At 37.1% G+C, this 12,697-nt stretch overlaps 3 protein-coding genes across 10 annotated transcripts; all 3 read right to left on the reverse strand.

The window, feature by feature from the left end:
• Window positions 1-81: 81 nt before the first annotated feature.
• Window positions 82-2,572, reverse strand: LOC107273661 (aminopeptidase Ey-like). 6 transcript variants are annotated; one of them, XM_025091003.1, is made up of 7 exons: window positions 2,034-2,572; window positions 1,792-1,918; window positions 1,230-1,601; window positions 702-1,157; window positions 458-641; window positions 238-397; window positions 82-167 (listed from the first exon to the last, which is right to left on the reverse strand). In XM_025091003.1, exons 2-7 carry the CDS (start codon window positions 1,896-1,898, stop codon window positions 82-84), a joined length of 1,365 nt encoding a protein of 454 aa, XP_024946771.1. In that variant the 5' UTR covers window positions 1,899-1,918; window positions 2,034-2,572. The 6 variants fall into 6 exon arrangements, with proteins under 6 accessions (XP_024946771.1, XP_015607569.1, XP_015607570.1 ...); XM_015752083.2 differs by having other exon boundaries at window positions 1,230-1,465; window positions 1,656-1,918; XM_015752084.2 differs by having other exon boundaries at window positions 1,792-1,921.
• A 199-nt stretch (window positions 2,573-2,771) lies between these two features.
• LOC107273659 (aminopeptidase N) lies at window positions 2,772-7,441 on the reverse strand. Of its 2 annotated transcripts, none has more exons than XM_015752081.2 (12): window positions 6,871-7,441; window positions 6,256-6,754; window positions 5,726-6,181; window positions 5,484-5,667; window positions 5,265-5,424; window positions 5,113-5,194; window positions 4,674-5,047; window positions 4,305-4,582; window positions 4,040-4,230; window positions 3,670-3,972; window positions 3,509-3,590; window positions 2,772-3,423 (listed from the first exon to the last, which is right to left on the reverse strand). In XM_015752081.2, exons 2-12 carry the CDS (start codon window positions 6,732-6,734, stop codon window positions 3,280-3,282), a joined length of 2,733 nt encoding a protein of 910 aa, XP_015607567.1. In that variant the 5' UTR covers window positions 6,735-6,754; window positions 6,871-7,441; the 3' UTR covers window positions 2,772-3,279. The 2 variants fall into 2 exon arrangements, with proteins under 2 accessions (XP_015607567.1, XP_015607566.1); XM_015752080.2 differs by having other exon boundaries at window positions 6,256-6,757; window positions 6,871-6,974.
• A 206-nt stretch (window positions 7,442-7,647) lies between these two features.
• LOC107273658 (aminopeptidase N) lies at window positions 7,648-11,725 on the reverse strand. Of its 2 annotated transcripts, none has more exons than XM_015752078.2 (12): window positions 11,650-11,725; window positions 11,037-11,543; window positions 10,507-10,962; window positions 10,263-10,446; window positions 10,043-10,202; window positions 9,891-9,972; window positions 9,436-9,809; window positions 9,067-9,344; window positions 8,800-8,990; window positions 8,430-8,732; window positions 8,271-8,352; window positions 7,648-8,183 (listed from the first exon to the last, which is right to left on the reverse strand). In XM_015752078.2, the coding sequence occupies exons 2-12, from the start codon at window positions 11,513-11,515 to the stop codon at window positions 8,040-8,042; spliced, it is 2,733 nt and encodes a 910-aa protein (XP_015607564.1). In that variant the 5' UTR covers window positions 11,516-11,543; window positions 11,650-11,725; the 3' UTR covers window positions 7,648-8,039. The 2 variants fall into 2 exon arrangements, with proteins under 2 accessions (XP_015607564.1, XP_015607565.1); XM_015752079.2 differs by having other exon boundaries at window positions 11,037-11,538; window positions 11,650-11,709.
• Between the last annotated feature and the right edge of the window lie 972 nt (window positions 11,726-12,697).

The following is a 12,697-nucleotide window of genomic DNA, read 5'->3' on the forward strand; positions in this document are numbered from 1 at the left end:
GGCACTGTAAATAATATTGAGAAATGAGCTCAGGATCATCCAAATTGTGATCCATTTTTTTTCGGTTAAAAATTAAGAAACTTACTTATTCTTTAAGTATCTGGTGAGTCCAGCGCGAAAGATGGGGGGCGTCAGGAAATTGGACATCATGTGAATCACAGCAGCCCCTACATGCATAGAGCAGTCTTACTTTATAATTGTTTTCTTAAATCAATCGTTTCTGAAAAACAGTTGTACCTTTTCCGTACGTAATTGTATCGAAAAGTGCATTAATTTCTTCCGGAGTCGATGCATCCTGATTCAAGGGATGGGAGGTTTCGGAAGAATCTGCTATAAGGGTATTCTCTTGTAAAGAACGCACTATGAATTGGTCCATTAAGTGCCAATTTTTTACGACCTACAGAAGTTAAATATGATTAATTAAATTATGAGTTTGGACAATTTTTAAGAATTGTACCTGATCCGTGATGTAAAATTCAAAATAAGACGCGAAGCCTTCATTTAGCCAAAGATATTTCCACCAGGATGGACTGACAAGATTTCCAAACCATTGATGAGTAAATTCATGAGAAATAATTTTTGCAACACTTTGTTTTGTAAATGTTGAATTTACGCCCTCTTCGTATAGCAATTCTGGTTCTCTGTATTAAAGATAAAAATTAAGAGGAAATTATATAATAAACAACCGTTTATAATATTACCTATAGGTAACCAAGCCCCAGTTTTCCATAGCACCTAAGGCAAAGTCTGGGATAGAAATTTGATCCATTTTTGGTAAAGCAAACGGAATCGATGTGTATTTTTCTAAATATTTTAACTCCGACTCTCCTCGAGTCAATGCATAATTTGCACCGCGAAGAGCATTTTTGCGAGACCAAACTCTGAATCTTTTGTTCCCGTTGCTGACGTGTCCATAATCCGAAACTACAAATGCCACCAAGTATGTAGACATAATGGGTGTTTTTTCGAAAGTCGTCCATAATTTGTTATCTGTCTTGTCAATTGTCGATTTATTGGCAACTGGCATATTTGATAACGCCGTGTAGTTGACATCGTGTTTAATAGAAATAGTGAAGGTAGCTTTGAGTGCAGGTTCATCCCAGCAGGGGAAAGCTCGGCGTGCTGCGGTTGGTTCAAATTGTGTGGTAGCCAACCAGCTGGAAACATAATGTACAAATTAATATATCTCTTAGATAATACAGACTAATATAAAATAATGATATACATACACAGTTTTACCATTGTCGTTGGTATAAGACGATCTGTAGAAACCTTCCAAAATGTCACCGGGTAAATTACCAACGTACTTCAAATACAGTGTGTAATTTCCAGTTGGCAAATGGGTGGCGAATTTCAAAATCAAAAATTGTTTTTTGGTATCGTAAGTATGACTGGCTATTTTGTGGTTTTTATTACCACTGGACACCAAAGATGTTGCAGTCTCGTCTATAGTAAGATTTAGTATGTGAAGAGTTATCGAAGAACTTGATTTTAGAACCTCAAGTTTAATCGTAGATTCTCCATCGAATGTAAAATTGTCTACGATGATGTACGGTATCAATTTGATAGAATATGAAATTGGCACTGAATTATTTGGCAATCTATAGTTAGTTTTATTGGACGATGATGTACGGTATCAATGTAAGATTTAGTATGTGAAGAGTTATCGAAGAACTTGATTTTAGAACCTCAAGTTTAATCGTAGATTCTCCATCGAATGTAAAATTGTCTACGATGATGTACGGTATCAATTTGATAGAATATGAAATTGGCACTGAATTATTTGGCAATCTATAGTTAGTTTTATTGGCACTGTCAACAATCGCATCGTTGCTGCCGAGAAGAGAAGCTGTAGATGCAGCGGCTAACAGCAGGGTCGTTATCAGAAGAATCTTCATGATAAGAGATTTCCTTGGACCTGCTTTTTCAAATAATCCCATAAAATTAAAAAATATGTTTAAAGCAGTGTTTTATTGTATAATAATAATTGATGATGTAAACGAAATGAGTTATAATTATAATGTATTCTTTACCTGTCCTGTCTAGTAGGAGAGCGACAGACGTGTGAACAAAATTACTTGAAAGCCTCTTTTAAGCGACTGTAGTTAGAAAAGATTGTTTGTGAAACGTGTTATTTGTGTCAAATTCGAATATAAAAGTGTGGTTTATATATATACGAATGTATTTGAGACTTCTGTATCAACAGTTGGTATCAAATGACACGAAGTCAGCATAGCTGTCGTTGTTGATAAAGTACAGTCGTGCAACTGTGCAAACTATCTAGCATTTTCGTGATCAATCTCTCCGCTCAGGAATTTTTCTACTCTGTGCATAATATGTCTTCCAGTTAGTGGACATACTGTTTGACATTGGCAAACTGTGCTTGGAATAGCCGTGGTGCAACCTGTAGGTTTATAAAATTGATATTGTTGTTGACGTGGATTATCTAGGAAAGAAACTAAAAATTTACGAACTGTTACAGCCTAATGTCAGGTTGTAAGTGCTTGGAACTGGCGTGCTACGTGTGGCCAGAAAACATTGTTATATTTGCTCGTCACTTGTTTCTGTATATGTCACTACAGGTGTCAGTGCTTGGAACTGGCGTGTTACGTGTGGCCAGAAAACATTGTTATATTTGCTCGTCACTTGTTTCTGTATATGTCACTACAGGTGTCACTACAGCTGACAGCTGTAGACACTATTTCCATATAACGTGCTTTGTATGTAGATGCTTTTTGAACATTGGAAAGTAAGTAACAATATCTGCACCCTTCTTTTTGACCGCATTTGTATTTTCTTAAGGCAATGTCTGGACAAAAGTAATAAACAGCTTCAGCTGATTAAGTTTATTAGAAGTTGAAAGTCTAAATCTGAAGAATGCGTGTGTGGAGGCCTCTGCTTCTGAGGCAGATCGAATTCCAAAACTTCGTTTCAAACTGAACAACCTGGCTGCGTACAATTGGTATTTCGAGAATGATCTAGCTGCTGTCTAGCCCGAAGAACTTCGTAATCGTCACTGCAAATTTTAAAGTATCAACAGGTTCAAGAAATTCCTGACAAGTATCTTGTTATGGTAGTACGTGCAAATTGACAAATCATGGCGAGGATAATAGATCAAAACCAAAATAGCGTAAACTGAAGTTTCTGAGGAAAATCGCTGCGCTCTACTCAGAACTTTGGAAAAATTTCTTTACGCATGATGCACGGTGTGATGGTAGGTGATAATGTGCCGTGCTGTTGGTCAACGTTAACAGCGGCAGCGGAAGTAGCTTCTTGGTCTTACAGCTTGTAGAAATTAGTAAACCATTCGTAGAAAACTGGTTCGTAAGTATCAGTCCATTTGACGTTAGATTCTACATTGGCGATTGCAGTTTGTCCATCAGATCCGAATACATCACTGTGCTTTTCGACCAAAGCTTTCAACTGAAAGTAATAAAAAAAGAATAAGTAATGCCTGCTATCCCATATATATAAAATTACTGGTTGTATAATAGTTGACGATAAAAACCTTCGTGAGCTGTTCTCTTGTTGTTAAGAGGTTACCAAACGCAGAAACATGCCTAATCATCTCATCTGTTGGTTGGTCCCAGCTGGAACAAGTAAACAATTTGTTGCTTGTATAATTCTATTTACAGAAGTCAAAAAAGTGCAGTGTAAACAATTGATTACAATGCATATAATTTGTCGAAATTGTCGATGAGGTAGTTGAAGGCGAAGTTTATGTTATTGGCGCTGCCATAATAAATGGACGCGAACGCATCAGATGCATGCTCCTTCAGTATCGTCGAATTATCTGTTGTTGCCAGTTTCATGTAGTTTGTCAAGATTTCTTCGTCTTCGGAAAAACCAAGATGAGAAAGCATGGCGAGAGAAGGGGTCTTGGCGTAAAGATCTAAAACCATATTCCAGACAGGTGCATTTGCATTGTTAAGTCCAGAGGAAAATGCCCAATCTCTCAAATCAGGCGATATCCTAAAATGCATCATGTTAAGAGATTTTTGTAGAATTCAATCCTCATATGGATAACGTCATAACTTACGGGTTTGCAATTGGATCTTCCAAATATGCAACCAGCTTCGCAGTTGCATTAGATCTGCATTCTTCACTGTCAAGAAAGCATGCATACATTAACATATTTGATCTGTGAAGCTTTATAAGATGTTCATCGTCATTGTGCTGGTCATATCCGAGAGTAAGAACAGATTTTTCCAATCTTTCCACACAAAATCTCTATAAATAAAATAAGAGCAGATTAAAGTATATTGAGTTTTTCTACATTAATTATATCGCAGTCATATACGTACCTTGAATAACGAGAAGCTTCTGGTGTTTGCTAATTTTTGATACAAATAATTTTCAGCGGTCAACATCGGATACCATGAAATGTAATCAATATCACGACGAATATAAACCGAAATATCCAAAAATATAGAAAAGCTAATACGATTGGCAAGAGCCAAGTTATAAGTATCATCGATGATTTGTGCGCGATTGATGGGATGAATTTTTATATAATCGTCACTGTCCAAATAATTAGCTATTAATTTCCAATTTGTTTCATCGTAGTTGACCCGGTAGTAACCTGTTGATTGATTTCGAATAGTTTATCGACACGTGTAATTTTTGTATTTAGTGCAACATCCGTTGGTATAAGTTGATAAGGGTTATTTTACCTGATTGTTGTATGTTGAAAATGGTCCAATCAGTTGACTCAAATCCGCTTAGGACTATATTATCTTCTCCTTGAGGGATCCACTCGCGAGGTGACGTTGATGAAAAATCTAGATCAGACTGAGTTGTGTAACTGATAGGAACCCACCATCTGGTACCGTCATCACTAGCACCGGATTGAAAATATCTCTCCTGACTGATATCAGCTGTTCCGGTTGAATAATCCCTGGTGACAGTGATCAGTGGAAATCCAGGCTGCTCGACCCAAGTGTCCATCACCTTTTTAAGGCAAATCTCAGGGGGCAGAATTTCAGATTCGTCAGATACCTCTTGTGAGGCGCTCCAAAGGTCATCGGGCGTGACCGCCTTATAGGCACTGTAAATAATTTTAAGAAATGAGTTCAGGACCATCATAAATGTGTTAAAAGTTAAGAAACTTACTTATTCTTTAAGTATCTGATGAGTCCATCGCGAAAGACTTGGGGAGTCAGGAAATTGGACATCATGTGAATCACAGAAGCCGCTACGTGCATAGAGAAGCGTTATTTGATAATTGTTTTCGTAAATCAATTATTTCTGAAAAACAGTTGTACCTTTGTCATAGGTAATTGAATCGAACAGTGAAAAAATTTCTTCTGGAGTCGATACATCCTGATTCAAGGGGCGAGTAGTTTCGGAAGAATCTGCTATAAAGGCTCTTAATTGTACAATACGAACAATGAATTGTTCCATCAAACGCCAATTGTCTTCCACCTAACGCAATTAAATATGATTAATTAAATGATGAGGTTGTGCAATTTAAAAAATTTTACCTTGTCCGTTATATAATATTCAAAATAAGTAGCGAAGCCTTCATTCAGCCAAACATATTTCCACCACGTTGAAGTGATTAAATTGCCAAACCACTGATGAGCGAATTCATGAGAAGTAATTGTAGCAGCCTCTTGTTTTGCAGATGTTGTGCTTACGCCGTCGACGTATTGCAATTCTTTTTCGCTGCAGATGATAAACATTAAGATCAAATCATATAATGAATAATCGTTCATGATATTACCTGTAAGTAAAGATGCCCAAATTTTCAACACCATCGAATGCAATGTCTGGGATGGAAATTTCATCTATTTTTGGTAAAGCAAACGGAATCGATGTGTATCTCTCTAAATATGCTAATTCGGACTTGCCTACAGTCAATGCATAAGCTGTACTATTAAGAATATTTTTGCGAGTCCAAATTCTAAAGGTTTTTTCATCGTTACTGACGTAACCATAATCTGAAACTACAAAAGCCACCAAATATGTAGACATGATGGGTGTTGTTTCGAAAGTCGTCCATAATTTGTTATCAGTTTCGTCGATTTCCGATTGGCTGGCAACCGGCATATTTGATAACGCCGTGTAGTTAACATCGTGTTTAATAGAAATGGTAAAGGTGGCTTTGAGTGCAGGTTCATCCCAGCAGGGGAAAGCTCGACGTGCACCAGTTGCTTTAAATAGCGTGGTAGCCAACCAGCTGGAAACATAATGTACAAATTAATATATTTCTATAAAATAATACAAACTACTATAAAGCAATGATATACGTACACAGTTTCACCATCGTCGTTGGTATAAGAACTTCTATAGAAACCATTCAAAATTTCATTGTCTAGGATACCAACATACTTCAAAAACAATGTATAATATCCAGTTGGCAAAACGGTGGCGAAATTCAAAATCAAAAATTGTTTTGTGGTATCGTAAGTATGACTGGCTATTTTGTAGTTTATATTACCACTGGACACCAAGGATGTTGCACTCTCGTCTATAGTAAGATTTAGTATGTGAAGAGTTATCAAAGAACTTGGTTCTAGAACCTCAAGTTCAACCATCGATACTCCATCGAATGTAAAATTGTCTACGACGAGATATGGTATCAAACTGATAAAATATGAAATTGGCACTGAATTGTTTGGCAATCTATAGTTAGTAGTAGTGGCATCGTCAACAATCTCTTCGCTGCCATTCGTAAGAGAAGCTGTAATTACGGCTGCTAACAGCAGTGTCGTTGTAAGAAGAATTTTCATGATAAGTCTTTTCCTTGGACCTGCTTTTTCAAATAAATCCCATAAAATTAAAAAATATATTTAAAGCAGTGTTTTATTGTATAACAATAATTGATGATGTAAACGGAATTAGGTATAATTATAATGTATTCTTTACCTGTCCTGTCCAGTAGGAGAACGGTATACGTATGAATGAAGTTACTTGAAAGTCTCTTTTATGCCACTGGTGTTGGAAAATATTATTTGTGAAACGTATAGCTCTTGTCAAACGTTCATAAAAGTACGCTATATATATATAATTAATATCCTTTTTTCAGACTTCTGTATCAACAGCTGGTCTCAAATCGCGCGAAATGGGCATAGTTGGCTTTGCTGATAATGTACAGTCGTGCATCTGTGCTAATTTTTTAGCATTTTCGTGTTGAATCGATCCTCTGTGTTTCGTTTCACCGCTGTGCTTAGAATTGGCGTGCCACGTGTGGCCACCAAACATTGTTACGTTTGCTCGTCACATGTTTCAGCTGTCTCGTCTTGAATTCAGGTTTATACCCGAATATGTCAGTACACGTGTCACCACAGCTGTCACTTGTAGGCAATGTTTCCATATGACTTGCTTTGAAGTTAGATGCTTCTTAACCATGTCAAAATAAGTAACAATATCTGAACCCTTCTGTTGGTCCGCGTTTGTGTTTCTCTAAGAGTACGTCTGGACCATAGTAATGAACAGCTTTAGCGGTTTATGTCTATCACCGAAATAATGAGTGCGTGCAGGCCTCTGGTTCTAACCCAGACTCACCAGTCGCTTAGATTCAGGGCCAGAGGATCAGAGTCAAGATGCAGTAGAACAATAACTCATTGATCATAAAAATACAGTAAAGGAATTAATGTAAACTCTATACGTAAGCATTCGCAAGAATGTAACACTGACAGCTGATTATTCTGCATACACATTTTATTTCACACATTTTATAGAAATGGAAGTATTCAGTGCAATTAATAGCCAGTCTTTTGCCAACGCTCAATCTTTGGTACTGGACCGATATCTATAGATAATTTCTGGAAATTGCGTGAACCCAGTAATTTTCAGAGTCCAGAGGGATAACTGTTCCGTAAGAGGGTTCGTCAGAGACTCCTTCGTTCGACGGTTAGTTTTTTCATGGAATTATTGCATCGAATACTGACAACTGCATCGTTAGATGCATTATGCTACTGCGTAATGCATGTTTGTCTAGTATCGGTTACAATCATGGTGACTCTTGGCCTTTACTAGCTGGAGTGTTGGGGCTGGTCAGCGTTAACAGTGGCAGTGTAAGTAGTTTCTTCGTCTTACACCTTATAGAAATTATTAAACCAATCGTAGAAGAGTGGTTCATAAGTATCAGTCCATTTGACATTAGCTTCTGTATTGGCTATTGCAGTGCTTGCAATAGATCCTAGTACATCACTATGCTTTTCGATTAAAGCTTTCAACTAAAAAATTAATAAAAAAAAAGAATAAGTAATGCATAGTATGCTGTAAATTAAAAGGCTGGTTGTATAATTGTTGAAGATAAAAACCTTCGTGAGTTGTTCTCTTGTTGTCAGTATGCTGCTGTATATAGGAATATTCTTAATCATCATATCGGATGGTGCGTCCCAGCTGCAACAAGTTAAAAATTCGTACACGTATAATTCTGTTTATAAAATTCAAAAGGTACAGTGCAAACAATTGATTACAATGCATATAATTTGTCGAAATTGTCGATGAGGTAGTCCAAGGCGAAGTTTACATTCTCAGCGCTGTTGTAATAAAGGGACGTGAACGCATCAGGTGCATGCTCCTTGAGTATCGTTGAATTTTCTGTTGTTGCCAGTGACATGTAGTTCGTCAAGATTTCTTTGTTTTCGGAACAACCAAGATAATTAATTATGGTGAGAGAGGGGCTCTTTGCGTAAAGATCTAAAACCATGTTCCAGACAGTTGCATTTGCATTGTTAAGTCCACCGCAAAATACCGTATCTATCAAATCCGGCGATATACTAAAATAAATGGTGTTATAAGATTTTTGTGGAATTAAATCCTTATACCGATCACGTAATAACTTACGGGTTTGCAATTGGATCTTTCAAATATGCAACCAGCTTCGCAGTTGCGTTAGATCTGCATTCTTCACTGCCCTGAGTGCATGCACGCGAAAACATATTTGATCTGTGATACTTTATAAGATGGTCATCGTCCATGTGCTGGTCATATCCCAGAGTAACGATAGATTTTTCAAAACTTTCCAAAAAAAATCTCTGTAAATAAAAAGTGACAACTGATTAAAGTATATTGAGTTATTCAACATTAATTATGTCACAGTCATATGTGTACCTTGAATAACGAGAAGCTTCTGGTATTTTCTAATTTTTCGAATAAAAAAGTATTAGCAGTCAACATCGGATACCAGGGAATGTAATCGACATCACGACGAATATAAACCGAAATATCCAAAAATGTAGAAAAGCTAATACGATTGGCAACCGCCAAGTTAAAAGAATCATCGATGAGTTGCGCACGATTGACGGGGTCAATGTTTACATAATTGTCACTGTCCAAATAATTAGCTATTAGTTTCCAATTTGTTTCATCATAGTTGACACGATAGTAACCTGTTGATTGATTTTGAATAGTTTATCGACACGTGTAACTTTTGTATTTAGTACAACAACCATTGGTATAAGTTGATAAGGGTTGTTCTACCTGATTCTTTTATGTTGAACATGGTCCAATCAGTTGGCTTAAATCCGCTTAGGACTATATTATCTTTCGCTTGAGGGATCCACTCGCGAGGTGATGTTGCTGAAAAATCTAGATCAGACTGAGTTGTGTAACTGATAGGAACCCACCATCTGGTACCGTCACCACTAGCACCAGATTGAAAATATCGTTCCTGACTGATATTAGCTGTTCCGGTTGTGTAATCCCTGGTGACAGTGATCAGTGGAAATCCAGGCTGGTCGACCCAAGTGTCCATCACCTTTTTAAGGCAAATCTCAGGCGGCAGAATTTCAGATTCGTCAGATACCTCTTGTAATGCGCTCCACAGGTCATCGGGCGTGACTGCCCCATAGGCACTGTAAATAATATTGAGAAATAAACTCAGGATCATCATAATTATGATCCTCTTTGATTCTGTTGAAAGTTAAGAAACTTACTTATTCTTTAAGTATCTGGTGAGACCAGCGCGAAAGACGGGGGGAGTCAGGATATTGGATATCATATGGATCACAGAAGCCCCTACGTGCACAAAGAAGCGTTATTTGAGAACTATTTTCGTAAATCAATTGTTTCTAAAAAATAGTTTTACCTTTGTCATAGGTAATGAAATCAAACAGTGCATCAATTTCTTCTGGAGTCGATGCATCCTGATTCAACGGATGGGCGGTTTCGGAGGAATCAATTATAAAGGCACTTTCTTGTAGAATTCGAACTATAAATTGTTCCATTAAGCGCCAATTGTCTTCCACCTGAAGCAATTAAATGTGATTAATTAAACAATGAGGTTGAACAATTTTTTAAAATTTTACCTGGTCCGTGATGTAAAATTCAAAATAACCCGCGAAGGCTTCATTCAGCCAAATATATTTCCACCAGGATGGACTGACAAGATTTCCAAACCATTGATGAGTAAATTCATGAGAAATAATTTTTGCAACATTTTGTTTTGTAAATGTTGTATTTACGCCGTCTTCGTACAGCATTTCAGGTTCTCTGTATTGATCATAAAAAGTAAGATGAAATTATATAATCAACAATCGTTTAGGATATTACCTGAAGGTAACCAAACCCCAGTTTTCCATGGCACCGAAGACTAAATCTGGGATAGAAATTTCATCCATTTTTGGTAAAGCAAACGGAATCGATGTGTATTTTTCTAAATATTTTAAATCCGACTCTCCTCGAGTCAATGCATAATTTGCACCGCGAAGAGCATTTTTGCGAGACCAAACTCTGAATCTTTGGTCCCCGTTGCTGACGTATCCATAATCCGAAACTACAAAAGCCACCAAGTATGTTGACATAATCGGTGTTTTTTCGAAAGTCGTCCATACTTTATTATCAGTCGTGTCGATTGCCGATTGATTGGCAACTGGCATATTTGATAACGCCGTGTAGTTAACATCGTGTTTAATAGAAATAGTAAAGGTAGCTTTGAGTGCAGGTTCATCCCAGCAGGGAAAAGCTCGACGTGCACCAGTTGCTTCAAATTGTGTGGTAGCCAACCAGCTGGAAACATATTTTATAAATTAATGTAGCTCTATTAAAAAATACAGACTAATGTACAATTATGATATACATACACAGTTTCACCATTGTCGTTCGTATAAGAACTTCTATAGAAACCACTCAAAGTTTCATTGTCTAGGATACCAACATACTTCAAATGCAGTGTATAATATCCGGTTGGCAAAACGGTGGCGAAATTCAAAATCAAAAATTGTTTTGTGGTATCATAGGTATGACTGGCTATTTTGTAGTTTATATTACCACTGCACACCAAAGATGTTACACTCTCGTCTATAGTAAGATTTAGTATATGAAGAGTTATCGAAGAACTTGATTCTAGAACCTCAAGTTTAATCGTAGATTCTCCATCGAATGTAAAATTGTCTACGATGATGTACGGTATCAATTTGATAGAATATGAAATTGGCACTGAATTATTTGGCAATCTATAGTTAGTAGTATTGGCATTGTCAACAATCGCATCGTTGCCATCCAAAAGAGCAGCTGTAGATGCGGCGGCCAACAGTAGGACCGTTCCCAGAAAAATTTTCATGATAAGAGTTTTCCTTGGACCTGCTATTCTATGATAAATATCATAAATTAAAAATTATGTTCGGAACAATGTTTTATTCATTACTAATCGCTGATCTACAACCGAGTTAGTTCTAATTACAATGTATTCTTTACCTGTCCTATCCAGTAGAAGAACGGTACACGTGTGATACAAATCACTCTAAACTCTGTTATATGCTACTGATACTAGAAATGTTTATTTATCAAATGCGTAACTTCTGCCTACTGTGTACATAAAACTATATATACATGTATATATATTTGAGTTTTATGTATTAACAGTTTGTGTCAAATCGTGCGAAGTAAGCATAGCTGTCGTTGCTGATAAAGTACAGTCGTGCCTCCGTGCTAACTTTCTAGCATTTTTGTGATCAATCTCTCCTCTGAGTATTGTTTCACCGCTGTGCGTGATACGTGTTACAGTCAGCGGACATAGATCCGTAATATTATCCGTAATCCGTAATATTAATATTGTTGTTCACGTTGATTATATAAAAAAGATACTGGAAATTTACGAACATTTACATCCTAATGTTAGATTGTAAGTGCTTGGAACTGGCATGCCACGTGTGAGCCCAAAAAATTGTTACTGTTGCTCGTCATTTGGTTCTGTATATGGCAGTACAGGTGTTACCACAGCTGTCAGCTGTAGGCAATATTTGGATATGACGCGCTTTGATGTTCGATGCTTCTTCAGCATATCCAAATAGTAACAATATCTGCACGCTTCTTTTTGACCGCATTTGTATTTTCCTAAGGCAATGTTTGCACAACAGTAATGAACAGCTTCAGCTGTTTAAGTTTATTAGAAGTGTAAAGTCTGAGTCTAAAGAATGATTGTGTGGAGGCCTCTGCTTCTGAGGCAGATCAATTTTGAAAACTCTGTTCCAAACTCTACAACCTAACTGCTGACAATTGATCTTTTGAAAAAGATGTAGCTGTCAAGAGCTTTCCCATGTAGAAACTCCGGTACGGTGCCAACTGCTCAAAACCGGCACAGCGTTGGCACTATGGCGATTGTCAATCTATCATTTGTCTGTTGTAGATTCAGTGCTGGTAGACTGTGGGTCCAGTACTGGTCCAACGATAAATCTGAACGTCATCCAAAGTTGAATTATAATTTCGCACACAGCCGTTTCTTTTTTTATATAAGAAACGAGAC

Source organism: Cephus cinctus, unplaced genomic scaffold (assembly GCF_000341935.2).
Source record: "Cephus cinctus unplaced genomic scaffold, Ccin1 Ccin1_scaffold1779, whole genome shotgun sequence".
Taxonomy (NCBI): domain Eukaryota; kingdom Metazoa; phylum Arthropoda; class Insecta; order Hymenoptera; family Cephidae; genus Cephus; species Cephus cinctus.